We start from the raw sequence: 16127 nt of genomic DNA, 5'->3' as shown, positions 1-16127 counted from the left end.
GGATCCTCCCCCTCCCACTCCAAGTTTCTCCAGCCCACAGGAGATGTCCTTAACCCTGGCACCGGGCAGGCAACACAGCCTTCAGGACTCTCGCTCTCGGCTGCAAAGAACCCAATCTATCCCCCTAACGATACTATCCCCTACCACTGCAACATTTCTTTTAACTCCCCCCCACTTGAATGGCCCCCTGCTCCACGGTGCTGTGGCCAGGTTGCTCATCCTCCCCGCAGTCCCTGTTCCCATCCTCACAGGGAGTAAGAGCCTCAAACCTGTTGAACAAGTGCAAGGGCTGCTGCTCCTCCAACCCTACCTCACTTCTAGTCACACCATCCTGTCCCTGGCCACGGACTACATCTGAATTAATTAATCTACTTGGTGTGACTACCTCCTGATACACAAAGTCCAGGTAACTCTCCCCCTCCCTGATGTGTCTCAGTGTTTGAAGCTCGGATTCCAGTTCATCAACACGGAGCCGGAATTCCTCGAGCAGCCAGCACTTACTGCAAATGTGATCACCGTGAGCATCAATGGTGTCCACCATCTCCCACATATTGCAGCAGCAACACATCATCTGCTCTCCCATTCTATGTAATTAATTAAATTTATTAATATTTTTAAATACCCTCTGCCCCGATTTTAGATGATGAATATCACACCTTAGAAACTATAAACCACAGAGTTTAAGTTTAAAAAGAGAGAAATACTCACCAACCAATCACTTACCTGCTTTCTGGTGTCGTCACACTTTGATTATTTTTTTACCTCTCCTTCCCTTTGAGTTCCGAGTTCGGAGATTAGTAAGCCTTACCTGGTCTCTGGAGCCTTTTATAGCCCCGCTCTCTATCAATGCTGGGGATGTTGGCCTGAGCAAGAACACGGACGTTATTGCGCCTATCCTGCCAATGGATTTGCAGGATCTTGCGGAGTCACCGTTGGTGGTACCTCTCCAGTGCTTTGAGGTGCCTGCTGTACATGGTCCATGTCTCTGAGGCATACAGCAGGGCGGGTATCACTGCTGCTCTGTAGACCATGAGCTTAGTGCTGGGTTTGAGGTCCTGGTCTTCAAACACTCTCTGCCTCAGGCGACCGAAGGCTGCACTGGCACATTGAAGGCGGTGTTGGACTTTGTCGTCGACATCTGCCCTTGTTGACAGTCGGCTCCCGAGGTATGGAAAGTGGTCCACGTTGTCCAAGGCCTTGTTGTGGATTTTGATAATCGAGGGGCAGTACTGTGTGGCGGGGGCAGGGTGGTAGAGGACCTTTGTCTTAGGGATGATTAGTGCAAGGCCCATGCTCTCGTACGCTTCGGTGTAGGTGTTGATGGTTTGGAGTTCGATCTCCGAGTGAGCGCAGACGCAAGTGTCGTCTGCCAACTGTAATTCGACGACAGAGGATGGGACGACCTTGGATCTGGACTGGAGGCGACGGAGGTTGAACAGTTTCCCGTTTGTTCTGTAAATTAGCTCCACTCCAGTGGGGAGCTTACTGAAGGTGAGATGGAGCATTGCAGCAAGGAAGATCGAGAAGAGCGTTGGTGCAATGACACAGCCTTGTTTGACCCCAGTTCGTACATGAATTGGGTCTGTGGTGGTCAGGATCATGGCTTGCATGTCGTCATGAAGCAGGCGGACGATGGTGACAAACTTTTGAGGGCAGCCGAATTTGAGGAGGACACTCCATAATCCCTCGCGGTTGACGGTGTCGAAGGCCTTTGTGAGATCAAAGAAGGCCATTCACTAGTTGGTGCTGTTCCCTGCATTTCTCTTGTAATTGACGTGCGGTGAAGATCATGCCCATTGTACCCCTTAGTGGGTGGAATCCACATTGCGACTCTGGGTGGAGCTCTTCGGCCACTGGGAGAAGGCGATTGATGAGGATTCTTGCGATGACTTTCCCTGTGGCAGACAGCAGGGAAACTCCTCTGTAATTACCACAATCGGACTTGTCACCTTTCTTGAAGATGGTCACAATTACGGCATCTCTGAGATCCCCTGGCATGCTTTCCTCCTTCCAGATAAGATAAATGAGTTCATGAATTCGCGCCAGTAGTGCTTCTCCACCATGCTTTAGTGCCTCGGCAGGGATTGCATCTGCTCCTGAGGCCTTGTTGTTCTTCAGTTGTTGGATGGCCTTTTCAACCTCATGCCGGACTGGGGTTGTGCTGAGATGGTGGTGGATAGCATGCTGCAGGATGGAGTTGAGGACACTCGCGTCGAAGACAGAGTGGCGGTTAAGGAGATCTTCGAAGTGCTTCTTCCAGCAAAAGTTGACTGACTGACTTGTACAGAAAGGGAAAACTTACAGGCCCCAATTTTATCTTGGAGGCGGGGAGGGAGCGGAGGGGGGCAATTTTGCGGTCGGGAAACCTGGAAGAATGGATTTCCTTCGGGCCCTGCCAAATTTAACGGCAGGACCTGATTACCACTTTTTGACTCCATTTCCTGGCCGCAGCAGCCAGATTGAGAGGCTGGCTGGCTGTCAGGCGGGTAGGCTTTCGGCACCAGGCCACAAGCAGAGGAGGGATTGGAAAGGCCAGTGATGGGGCGTGCATGGGGGCATTGCGGGGAAGATTGGAGGCTAAAGGGGAGATCGGCGGTCAGGGGAAGATCAGGGTCTGGAGCGGTGGGGGGGGCACAGTGGAGAGATCAGGAGGGCTGGGGGGGTGGCCGATCGTGGGGGGGTGGATGAAGCAGGTAAACTTGATCCAACAGGTAAGTGGCAATGCACTTACCTGCTGAATCTAGCAGTTCTCGCCTCCCTTTAGCTGCAGGGTTTCCCGAGGCTGAGGAAGCCCAGCTGGCCAGGGTTAAATTTAAGTTGGTTAATTCTGAGGCACGCAGACTCATTATAATATTTAAATGACCAACCCGCCGCCTCCGTGTGGATTGGTTATCCGCCCCCTGTCCCACCTCCTTTAAAACCGGAAGTGGGCAGGTTGGGGTTGGGTTTCAGATTGTTAACATTTTTACATCCCACCCAACCCAAACCCACCCATTTTGGGGGGTTGAAATCCCCACCCCCTCAATTGTCATCAAACAGATAGTTGTATCGATTAGAAGATTGTAATTACACAAGGCTATTTTATATGATGACAATTACAGCCTTGGAAAATGAGCCGTGGCGATTTCTTAGGACATTCTCTAGCTATCTGCTTCAACAGATTCTGAAAAATCTGTCACAGAATCATAGAATGGTTACAGCACAGAAGGAGCCCATGTCTGTTTTCCTGAAAGAGCACTTCAGCTAGTCCCACTCCCCTGCCCTTTCCCCTCCGATACATATCCAATTCACTTTCGAAAGCCACGATTTAGTCTGCCTCCACCACCCTTTCAGGCAGTGCATTCCAGATCCTGACCACTCGCTGCGTAAAAATGTTTTCCTCATGTTGCCTTTGGTTCTTCTGCCAATCACCTTGAATCTGTGTCCTCTGGTTCTCAACCCTACCGCCAATGGGAATAGTTTCTCTCTCTACTCTGTCTAGACCCCTCATGATTTTGAATACCTCTATCAAATCTCTTCTCAACCTTCTCTGCTCTAAAGAGAACAACCCCAGCTTCTCCAGCCTATCCACATAACTGAAGCCCCTCATCCCTGGAATAATTCTCGTAAATCTTTTCTACACCCTCTTTAAGGCCTTCACATCCTTTCTCAAGTGTGGTGCCCAGAATTGGACACAGTACTCCAGTTGAGGCCGAACCAGTGTTTTATAAAGGTGGTTCATAACTTCCTTGGTTTTGTACTCTATGGGCTAGATTTTGTCACTGAGGCGGGCTGGGGTCATGTAATCCGCTTTTCGTGTTAGCTGCCCGATTCTAAATCGATGTGGGAGACTGATGCGATTTTAACTTAAGTGGGCAATTGAGTTCCAGCGTGTGGGAACCCATGGCCCAATTAGTTTTTTCAGTCTGAAACCCGCCTCCGATTACGTCATCATTGCTGCTATATTTAAGGTCTGCAACAAGCCTTGCTTCTTCTGCAGACTGCCAACCTTTTGGCCTTTTCATGTTAGAGGCACCTGGAGGCAGAATGACCAGCGAGAGACCTAGGTCTGCTCCCAGGTTTGATGAAGTTGCCCTGCAAGCTTTCGTGGAGGGAGCAAGAGCTCATAAAGAGGTGCTCTTCCCTTCTTCGGGGAGGAAGAAGCCTCCCCAGCAGACCAAGACTGTGTGGATCCAGGTGGCCCAGGAGGTCAACTCTTTGTCGATAACCGGCAGAACCTGGCTTCAGTGCAGGAAGAGGTTTCATGACCTTCTGCGCACTGGAAAAGTGAGTATGACTTTCCTATCACCCTCAATCTGATCCCCATTGCCTCTCCTCACCAGCACTCGGCTTTAGCAATCTCTTCCTCCACATCCCACTTGACACTGACATCCATGCACCCTTACCCATTCCCTCTCTCTCTATGGTCACATTCACCTAACTATTCGACTATGCAGCCCTCACACTCCCTATCACTGTGATGCTATGAAAACAACTTACAACACACAGGGAGGGCCCTTGGTCTTGCCACCTCACTTCATCTTTGTCTCCTTCTAAGCATCTATGCTATGGATTCTCTACACTCACTCCTTCATTCTCACTCAAACTCCACTTGTCTCCCTCATTGTAGGAAAAGAGAGCACACAATAAGAGGGAAAGAGCGAGGACAGGAGGAGGGCCACCCTCCATAGCCCAGCTCACCCCCTGGGAGGATGCGGTCCTGGAAATCGTGGGCGTGGAAGACGATGCGCAAGTGGGGGGACGGACAGAAGGGTGCATCACAGCAAGCTCGTGACAGAATAGTTTTCCATCTCATTGACATTGCATGAGTCGCTGATAATGATTCTGAAGCTCTAACAGATGGACTTATGATCATCTGCAATATGCAACGTGCATGTAACCTTGGCATCACATCTCTGACTCTTTCCTTTACTCCCCCACCGGACCATCGCAAGCAACGTCCCCACTAGCCAGGAGGAAGAGCCTGAGCATCCAGACTCCTCAGAGGAAGCTGCAACCTCTGAGGGCGCAGTGTCAGCGGAATTCAGTGCACCCAGCACCAGTGCAGATACTCATACCTCGGTGGTACCTTCGCGAGATAGTATCACAGCTCACAAGATTATGGAGACAGAGACAGCAGTGGAGAGTCCTAGTCGGAGGGCGCAGGACTCTGCCAGCTCAGCTCAGCTGCATGTCGACCCTCTGCCTCTGGGTCCATCCATAAGATCAGCGGTGCTGGAACTCCAGGAACAGATGCAGGAGTCTCTGGCAGGTTTTGTCTCCAGGGTCACTGCGAGTGTGGAGCGAATGGAGGAGTCCATTGCGAACATGAGCAGAGCCTTTGTGGAGTCATTGGCACATGAACGCATCACCATGGAATGGATGGCAACCTCCATGGAGGTGATAAGTCGTCAGAGTGTTCTGAATAGAATGACATCTCTGGAGGAGCGATGGTCTTCTATTGAACAGAGAAACCAGACCTTCATGGAAGTCCTTCTGAGTAGGACTGCCAGTGCAGATCCGGGTCCCCATGGCCACCCTGATGCGCAGCAAGGTGCTCTCAAGCCACATGCAATTGCTGAGAGGGACCTGACCCATGAGAGGGAAGTTGGTGGCAGACATCAAGGAAGTGGGGGCTCCTCTCCAAGCGCTCACACTTCCATGCCACTGCAGAGCCCTCTGTCTGAGTCCCCACCCAACTGAGATCGGTGTCTCAACCCCTGCACAGCCGCAGGAGCAGCAGACTGTTGACGAGCCCTCACAGGTTCACAACCCCAGAGGACGCCTGCCAAAGGTGTCGAGACCGGAGCAGCAAGAAAGTGAGCAAGGGGCCTCCACATCTGCTGAAGCCACAGGGGAAGCACCACGTAGGAGCATGCTTAAGAGAAAGATACTGCACAAATAGCCACAAGGGTAGTCACTTGGGTGAAATTTGATGTTTAATGTTAAAAAGCCATCAGATGGTTACTGTAAATAAAAAATGTGATGGCTACTGCTGCAGTTGTGGCGTGTGTCATTTTGCTAATGGGATTTCCACATTGAGGGCTTAGGATTACTTGCAATTGTAGTATGGTGGTCAAATTGTTAGGAATCTGCTGGTTCTTGGCCATTGTCGAAGCTCTGGTAAGAAGCTGCGAGGCAAAAGTGCTTGATTGGCTAGGCTAAGCAAATCTGGCCAAGATGAGTGCGTTCCTTGCATCCCGGGCAGCAATGTTCTCGTGTACTGCTGCCGCTGGTTGATGGGCCTCTGTAAGATGTTCGTTTTCGCTCTCCTCCTCATCATCTGAGGAGGATATGTGAGGAGCCACTTGGTCCCCGGGAATCTGCAAGCCACGACGCTGTGCCATGTTGTGAAGTGCACAGCAAACCACGACGATTCTGGAGACCCTGGTTGCTGAGTATTGCAGGGCTCCACCTGATCTATCCAGGCATCTGAAGTGCATCTTCAGCAAACCGATGGTTTGCTTGATTATGTATCTGGTGGAAATGTGGTTGGAGTTGTAGCTCTCCTCAGCTTCGTTGGATGGGCTCCTCAACGGCATCATTAGCCACGTTTTCAGGGGATAGCCCTTGTCTCCAAGTAGCTATCCGTTAAGTTGGTCTGGCGGACTGAATAGCGGAGGCACACTTGACTGGCGCAGTATGAATGAGTCATGGCAACTGCCAGGGTACTTGGCACAAACATGCAAAATTTCCTTCTTGTGGTCTCACACCAGCTGAACGTTAAGTGAGTGGAAGCCCTTGCGGTTGACAAAAATACCTGGATTGTGATGGGGTGCCTTAAGGGCCACGTGTGCAGTCAACGATGCCCTGCACCCTTGGAAAGCCTGCCAGCTTAGCTAATCCAACCGCACGCACCGTGACACTTGCTTGATCCTTGGTGAAATGGATGTGATTGTGCGCAATGGCAGAGGACATCGGTTACCTGCGTGATGCAAGTGTGCGCGGCCGCTTGGGAGATGCCGCTGATTTCTGCTGCTGATCCCTGGAATGAGCCAGAGGCAAAAAAGTTGAGTGCGGTGGTGACTTTGACAGCCACTGGTAAGGGGTATTCACCTGGTCCTCTGAGCTCCAGGTCTTGTTGCAGCATTGCGCAGATGTCACCCACAACCTCTCGCGAAGTCAGAGCTGCTTTTGGCACTGCTGCTCCGACATGTTGAGGTAGCTGACCCTGTGTCTGTCGACCCTGTTTTGGGGGGTATCTCCTGTGCCGACGGGCTTCCATGCGCTGGCCCCTTCTGGCCTGTGCATCTTCAGGTGGGTGAGCAGCAGCTTGGCGCTCCTGCTGTTGGTGCTGCTGCTGTTCATGGTTCTGCTGGTGCCGCGGCTGGTCTTCATCCTCATCTGATACCCGGAAGGGAAGGAAATAAATGGCTCCCATACTTCTGGTATATGCCTCAGTTGAGGAAGCGCTCCGTGAAGGTGGCGAAAGGGGTTTCCCAGGAGGTCACACTGGAGATGGGTGTCAGGCTCCAAACCTCCACAGCTGTGGTTATGCCTTCTAAAAGTTCCCCCAGATCTGAGGCAACAAAGTCCTGCCACCTGCAAATGATCGCTGATCAAATATCCTATTTAATGGTGGAGCTGCAGCTAATAGTCAGCACTCCAATTGTGCTCCCGCCAGGTTTCACTGTCGTGTTTCAGAGCAGGCATGCTTCATGTGGGAAAAGGGTTAAAATCACAAAGGCTATCCATGAAGCTCTCGGCCTCGCGCTAGCACCGCAGTGATGCCAGCTGCCGCACAAGCTCCGACACCCGGAGCTCGAGCAACTCCAGCTGATGACACTTTCTGCACACGTGGTTGCCCAGGACACTGGAAGCGTCCTGGATTTCCCACATGGCACAGGATGTGCATTCCACGGGACTGCCCTGCCATGCCTCTATTTAACAGACTATTAACTAACTTAGCAAGAATAAATATAAAACTTAAAAATACAAACACTTAGCAGCTACTCATCAATCAGCTCCTTCCCTGGTTGTGACATCACTTTAGCTGTTTTGCAATTGTTGCTTTTGTTGTTTTCACTGGAGGTACTCCGCCTCCTCGCTGCCGCCGCTTCTCCAGTCTGCACTCTCTCAGGTCCTCGTGCTTGGTTTATCCTCTGTCTCCTCGCTGCTCCGATCTACACGCTCTCATGTCCTCACGCTCGATTTATACTCTGCCTCCTTGCTGCCGCCGCTGCTCCGGTCTACGCTCTCAGCCTCCCGCTCGATTTATACTTGTCCGAGTGACTGTTAACTTTGTTCTGGATTATCGTTTCCAAAAGCTTCCCCACTACTGAGGTTAAGCTGACTGGCCTGTAGTTGCTGGTTTATCCTTGCATCCTTTTTTGAACAAGGGTGTAACATTTGCAATTCTCCAGTCCTCCAGCACCACCCCTGTATCTAAGGAGGATTGGAAGATTATGGCGAGTACCTCTGCAATTTCCTCCTTAACCTCCCTCAGCATCCTAGGATGCATCCCATCTGGTCCTGGTGACTTACCAACTTTAAGTTCAGACAGACTTTCTCGTGCCTCCTCTATCAATTTTTATCTCATCCAGTAACTCCACTACCTACTCTTTTACTGTGTCTTTGGCAGCATCTTCCTTGGTGAAGACAGATGCAATGTACTCATTTAGCACCTCAGCCATGCCCTCTGCCTCAATGTGTAGGTCTCCTTTTTGGTCCCTAATCACCCCCACCCCTCTTACTACCCATTTATTATTTTATATGCTTATACAAGACTTTTGAACTCCCTTTTATGTTAGCTGCCAATCTGTTCTCATACTCTCTTTGTCCCTCTTATTTTATTTTTCACTTCCCCTCTGAACTTTCTATATTCAGCCTGATTCTCTCTTGTATTCTCAACCTGACATCTATCATACTCCCCCTTTTTCTGCTTCATCTTATTCTCTCTATCTGTTTCGTCATCCAGGGAGCTCGTTTTAGTTGTCCTACCTTTCTTTCTTATGGGAATGTACCTCGACTGTACCTGAGCCATCTCCTCTTTAAAGGCAGCCCATTGTTCTTTTGACCACAAAATGGAGTCCTGAACATAAAATGGATTTTGAGGCAACCTTTCCTGCTAGCATTCTTAACGGGGAGCGGGCATATATGACGCCTCATTCACAACACCCAGCTGCTCTGTTCAAATAACTACCAATTTTTCTCTACAGGCACTGCATCAACATCCATGGTGTTTGCTCTTGCAGGGCCAGCTACTGATCCAACACAGGCAGGTACTGGGCCACCTATAGCTCTAATTTGCAGATTTTCTGGGGCTTTAACGACGCAAAACATGCGCAGGCTATCAATTGCTCATAGCACTTTTAGGTCGCTTTATCACAAGCTGCGTGTATCAGGCACCAAACAGCCCTCAACATTCACAGTAGATTTATGGTTTCTGAAGAGCATGTATAGAAGAACAATCTGATTTTGACATAGAAGCTTTTTTATGACTTGTAAGCGTGATACTGAGGCCCCACCTGCCCTCAGGTGGGCTTAAAAGATGCCATAGCACTGTTTCGAAGAAGAAAAGGGGAGTTCTCCCTGGTGGTGTCCTGGCCAATATTTATCTCTCAACCAACACCTCAAAAATAGATTATCTGGTCATTATCACATTGCTGTTTGTGGGACCTTGCTGTGCACAAATTGTCTGCTGCGTTTTCTACATTACAACAGTAACTACAGTTCAAAATTACTTAATTGGCTGTAAAATGCTTTAGAACATCCTGAGGTTGTGAAACATACTATATAAATGCAAGTTTTTTTTAAATTAGGAGTAAAACTTCTATATTGGTATATGCTAAATTTGATCATATCTCCCTTTTTGAACAGGGAAATTTTTAACTATTACACTTTCAATCTCTGGCATTTTGCTTCCCAGGCCAGCCTCTCACCTTCCACTGTCTGTAAAGTTCAGTTCATCCAAAGGCCTGTTGCCTGCATCCAATCCTGCACCAAGATCCCACCAGCCCTGTCCTCCCTGACCTATTCTCATTCTTGACTTTAAATCCCTTGGTGGCCTCGCCTCTCCCTATCTAACTTCCTCCAACCTCTGCCCTCTTGTGCAAGTTCTTTCCTTCGCCCCACCATTGGCAGCTGTGCTTTAAGTTGCCCTGGCACATTGCTCTGGAATTCCCTTCTTAAACCTTCTGCCTCATCATATCCTTCTCTTTTTTTTAGACCCTTCTTGGAACCTACCTCTTGATCAAGCTTTTGGTCACCGCTCCTCATATCATCTTCTTTGGCTTGGCATCAATTTGTAACTGATTGTCTCTGTCTCTGTGAAGAGATGTGGGATTTTTTTTCTATGTTGATGGCACTATGTAAGTGTAAGTTGTTGCTATAACTAGAATCTACAGCACAGAAACAGGCCATTCATCCCAACTGGTTTATGCTCCACACAAGCATCCTAACCCTCTTCATCTAACCCGATCAGCATACTCTTCTATTTCTTTCTCCCTCGTGCTTATCGAGCTTCCCCTTAAAATGCATCAATGCTATTCCCCTCAACCACTCCCTTGTGGTAAACAAGTTCTGCATTCTTACCACTCTTTGGCTGTTTTGAACGTTTCTCCTGAATTCCCTGTTGCATTTATTGGTGACTATCTTCTATTTATGGCCCCTAGTTTTGGTCTCCCCCACAAGTGGAAACGTCTTCTCTACGTCTATCCTATCAAACTCTTTCATAATCTTAAAGACCTCAATCAGGTAACCCCTCATGCTTCTCTTTTCTCGAGAAAAGAGCCCCAGCCTGTTCAGCCTTTCATAATAAGTATATATTCTCAGTTCTGTTATCATCCTTGTAAATCTTTTTTGCACTTTCTCCAGTGCCTCTATATTCTTTTTATAATATAGAGACCAGAACTGTGCACAGTACTCCAAGTCTGTTGCAGCTTAGATTAATTTGAATAATTTCTGCCTGAACTCACCTTAATTGAAGCAACAAATTTGTTTCTGGTTTAGACAGGAACTAATAAACATAAAAATCAGTTTGGCTCCCTTGGCCTATGTACATTGTGTATTTTATGCAGAGAACCCTGGTGTCGTCCTTGGAAAAATACAGTTTTGATGTATGTATTACTATGATGTACAGTCAATTTTCTACATTGTTAAACTTTGTTTTTACAAATATAAAGGCATCAAGATAAACAGATTGTCTTACAGAATCACTTTATTCAGGTTTGGCCTTCTTTGCTGAGCAGAATTTAACGACTGCCTGGAACCGGGTGTACCAGGAGTCTTTTTTCAATTAACCAGGTTTTAAAATAATGAGGTTTCCACTGTATTTTGGCTGTTTTTAACAACCATTCAAAAATTTATTTTTACCAATTACTTTTAATGTGTTGCATACTTTTATTTATAGGTAGCTACTATAGCAGAAACAGACGAGTCTGGAGATTCCGCTGAGGTTGTGACTGACTCTCAAAAACGGAGAGAAATCCTGTCTAGACGACCTTCCTACAGGTATGATTTTAAGAACTCGAGAAATAACCTGAATTATAAACTATTTAAAATCTCATTGCTTCTTTATTTGTGGGTTTCTGCCACACATTACATATCTTCGTCCTGCACTATGTAAATGATGGCCTCTGGCTGGATCAGATCATCTTATGTTTTGAACTGTAAGTTGTAGAATGTAAATCTTCTCCTTCTTAGGCAGTCCCTCGGAACCGAGGATGACTTGCTTCTACATTAAAAATGAGTTTGCAGGTGACTGATGAATCCAATGCGGGACCTACAGTCTCTGTCACAGGTGGGGCAGATAGTGGTTGAGGGGACGGGTGGGTGGGGTGCTTGGGTTGACGTGCACTCCTTGCACTGCCTGCGCTTGGCTTCTGCTTGCTCCCGGCGAAGAGACTCGAGGCGTTCGGCGCCTTCCTGGATGCTTCTCCTCCACTTTGTGCGGTCTTGGGCCAGGGATTCCCAGGTGTCGGTGGGGATGTTACACTTTTTCAAGGAGGCTTTGAGGGTGTCCTTGAAGCGTTTCCTCTGCCCACCTGGGCAGAGCATATTAGTTATATGTTGGATCAAGACAAAACTATTAGTTTAATTTCTTCTGTAACTGACCTAAAATTTCTCTTCATTTTGAGAAAGCATATTTGGACATTAAGCAATCACTTCTATTTCAAAGAATTAAACTTGCCTTGCGCTGAGTAAACCGAGGGCGCAGTTGTATTGCAGTTTTGTTGCTTGACAGATGCTTAACAAAAGTTTTTCGCCTCCTAATTTTTGGAAAAACTGAGCAAATGTAAAACTGGAAGCCATATGGTCAGCTTATATATTTCCTTGAGGGATGGTTATCTGTACCTATTACTGGATTGTTGACTTGGACAACAACAACCATCTGTATTTATATAGCGCCCTTAACATAGTAAAATGTCCCAAGGTGTTTCACTGGAGCGTTATCAAACAAGATTTGACACAGAGCCACATGAGATAACAACAGAAAATGCTGGAAATACTTAGCAGGCCAGGCAGCATCCGTGGAGAGAGAAAAACAGTTAACGTTTCGGGCCTGGGACCCTTCATCAGAACTGGAGAAGGCAAGGAGATATTAGGACAGGTGACCAAAAGCTTAGTCAAAGAGGTAGGTTTTAAGGAGCATCTTAAAGGAGGATAGAGAGGTGGAGAAGTTTGGGGAAGGAATTCCAGAGCTTCGGGCCCAGGCAGTTATAGGCACAGCTGCCAATGGTGGAGCGATTAAAATTGGGGATGAGCACAAGGCCAGAACTGGAGGCGTGCAGAGATCTCGGAGGGTTGTAGGGCTGGAGGAGGTTACCAAGATGGGGAAGGACGAGGCCATGGAGGGATTTGAAAGCAAGGATGAGAACTTTAAAATCGAGGTGTTGCCGGACCCATCCGGGAGCCAATGTAAGCCATTGAGCTCGGGTGATGCAGATGAAAAATAGGAGGGGGCCAAGAATAGATCCTTGGGGGACTCCAGAGGTAACGGAGCGGGAAGAGAAGCCATTGCAGGCGATTGCTAACCTCGTAGTCCACTGGCATCTTCAAATTGTATGGTATGACTCATGGGTTACAGCAAAACATTTAGCTGCAATTTGAAAAAGAAAGAATGGGAATTGCATTTTGAAGAGAGTTTTAATATTACATAATTCACAATAGTAATCGTTCCATGGTGTTGTATCACTTGAGTAAGAAATTAAATTTCTTACTGCTTCCTCTTTGATTTTCTCATTGTTTGTTTCTCTATGGATCAATGCTTCTGCATTCCCATGACTAGCTCTGGACATAAATCTTAGACAGCTTCCTAATGTAGATGTGTGCATATAATGATTCAACATGAATGAAGAGGTATAATGCTTCGCATGTGAACAATAAGAAGATATTTGTTCCAATACATAAAAATAAAATGACGTAGCCCGACTGTCAGGACCCTGACTTGAAATCTTCAGATAGCATTTTATTTTTAAGAAAAAGCCAAAGGTGATGTAAGAAAAAGGAGGCTTACCATCAAGTAACTTTAAAGTAAGCTTTAAGTAACTTATAAACACACTATATACAAGAGAGGTCTTTACCATGCCTCTGGTAGAAGCCTCTTACAATACTGAACAGACCAGTATTTATACCAGTCCAACAGGAAGTGACACATGACAGGAAGTGAGGTATGTACACAGTTCATAGTTCACAGTTCACAGGAAGTGATGACATAACTTCCCGGAAGTTATTATTTTTATCACATTCTTCCCTCCTGCAGGTTTAGGAGGCTGTGGTCTACCTTTTGGTCCGCAGCCGCCGAACAAGGAAGAGTCGCACCCGTTTGGATTCCCGTCGTAGAGGGTCGCTGGTCCGCTTACATGCGGTTGGCCATTGGCCAGAGTCCGTGTGGCCTGGATTGCCCTGTGAAGGGTCGGGGAGATCATGGCTTCGAGTACGAGCCCCAATAGGTTCAAAGTCAGACTGCCTCTGTTCAGAGGGAGGTGCAGAGCTGGTCTGTGGCAGACCAGTACTTTCATGCGTGGTACTGGGAGGGTCGCAACCTTGAGCACGGGGTTCTACCGGCACCAAGCTAGTTGGTGTCCGATCAGGATCCTGGAGAGGGGTACCCGATAGGTCCCAAGAGTTTCCTGGTGAAATGCCATCACCCTATGTCCCACTAGGTCCTGGTGGGCAGGGAGCCAGATCCCGTAATGATACGGTAGATTCTCGGCCGTCGGAATATCGTATGTTTGCATAGGTGGGGTTGGCATCGGTTAGTTCGACCTCGTCTGCAAGAGGGTCATTTTTAGACGTCCGAACGTATCTTCGGAGTAATACAGGTCCAGGAGTAGTTAGCCATGACGGGAGTGATGTCCCATGAGATGAGCGATGCTGGAATCCAAAGAACCGCTCATGAGGTGTAGTATTTGTGGCTGTAGAAAGCCGGGACCGTATAGAGTGCAATGCATCCGGAAGCACTGTTTCCCATTGCTGGTCTGGTAGGCCCCGAGATCTTAAAGCGAGACGTACGGAATTCCAGATGATACCGTTATACCTCTCTACCTGCCCATTTCCGATGGGATGGTATGGTGTTGTTTTGCTTGTAGCAATTCCCCGTTCTGAGAGGTAGTCCTTGAGTTCCCTTGACATAAAGGATGGACCCCGATCTGAGTGAATATAAGCCGGCATGCCACAGAGAGAAAATACCTGCTCAAGGCAGCAGATTACTGTGGACGCCAGCATATTGGAGCAGGGGAAGGCAAACGGAAAACGTGAATATTCGTCGATCATGGCGAGCAAATATGTGTTCCGAGTTGAAGAGGGCACTGGGCCCTTAAAATCGATGCTAAGTCGTTGCATCGGTTGGGTTGCATGTATGAGTATACCATCTGAGGGGCGGAAGAACTGAGGTTTTAATTCCGCACAAAGCCGGCATTCTGAGCATATTTTCTTTACATCTCCAGTGGAAAAAGGGAGATTCCGTGATCGTACGAAATGTAGCATGCGCGTAACGCCAGGATGGCACAATCCATTGTGGACATCCATGAGAGTAGAGGATGACATAGTGGAGCAGAATGCCCGTGTGAGGGTGTCCGGGGCCACATTCTCCTTGCCAGGCCGATAGAGAATGGTATAACCAAAAGAGGCCAGTTCCATCCTCCAAAGTTGTATTTTATTATTCTTAATTTTGGTTCGTTTTCGATTATCGAGCATGAAGGCGACTGATCGTTGGTCCGTGATCAATGTAAAGTGCTGGCGAGCTAGAAAATGGTTCCACTTCCGTACTGCCTCTATGATGGCTGTGGCTTCTTTCTCAACCGGAGGATAATGTAGCTCGGCACCTTGTAAGGTCCTGGACATAAATGCTACAGGACGACCTTCCTGATTCAGAGTAGCCGAGATCGCCACCTCCGAGGCATCACATTCAACCACGAAAGGGAGATTCTCATCAATGGAGTGAAGAGCCGCTTTCTCCAACTGTTTTTTGAGAAGGTTAAAGGCTGCAACAGCCGCTGTTCCCAGTGGAAATGATCTAGCATGCAGCAAGGGTTGGATTTTGTCCGAAAAATGAGGAATCCATTTAGCGTAGTATGCAAACAGACTGAGAGCCCGACGTAAAGAAGCCGGATTCTTAGGTGACGGGAGCTCTTGGAGCGGGCGAAGTCTTTCTGGGTCTGGCTTAATGATACCATTGCCTACGCAGTAGCCAAGGATGTTGATGGTCGGTTGCGACTCAACAGATTTGGATTCATTCAGGGTCAAATTACGGCGATGGAGGGCATCCCAAAATTTTTGGAGGTTGGAGTCGTGTTCCTGTTGATCGTGACCTGCAATGGTAATGTTATCAAGATAGGGAAAAGTGTCCCTTAGGTTTTCCTGCTTTACCAGGCCATCCATTGCCCGTTGAAAGACAGCCACTCCATTAGTAACCCCGAATGGGAGGCGCCGAAATTGGTACAGCCGTCCATTAGCCTCAAAGGCTGTGTACTGCTTATCTGAGACCTTCAAGGGTAACTGATGATAGGCACTTTTTAAATCGTAAGTTGAGAACACTTTGTATTCGGCCAGTTTATTAACCATATCATCAATGCGTGGCAATGGGTAGGCGTCCAAGTCGGTATATTGATTGATGGTTTGCGAATAATCGATGCATAGTCGCTGTTTGTGAGGTTTTAGAGGGTTCTTGACAATGACGACTTGAGCCCGCGAGGGCGACGAACATG

The 16127-nt window shown here is 47.9% G+C and overlaps 1 protein-coding gene across 4 annotated transcripts in view; it reads left to right on the top strand.

The window, feature by feature from the left end:
- LOC147117041 (cAMP-responsive element modulator-like) overlaps nucleotides 1-16127 on the top strand; it is a 288959-nt gene that overhangs the window by 99816 nt on the left and 173016 nt on the right. For all 4 annotated transcript variants that reach the window (XM_085987622.1, XM_085987618.1, XM_085987619.1 and 1 more), the window contains one exon: nucleotides 11330-11430. In XM_085987622.1, coding sequence (XP_085843748.1) covers nucleotides 11330-11430 — 101 coding nt within the window. The remainder of the gene's footprint in view (nucleotides 1-11329; nucleotides 11431-16127) is intronic.

This window comes from Somniosus microcephalus, chromosome 5 (genome assembly GCF_052327205.1).
Source record: "Somniosus microcephalus isolate GS21.2 chromosome 5, FLI_Smic_1.0, whole genome shotgun sequence".
NCBI lineage: Eukaryota > Metazoa > Chordata > Chondrichthyes > Squaliformes > Somniosidae > Somniosus > Somniosus microcephalus.
This window is presented reverse-complemented; position numbering and strand designations above follow the sequence as displayed.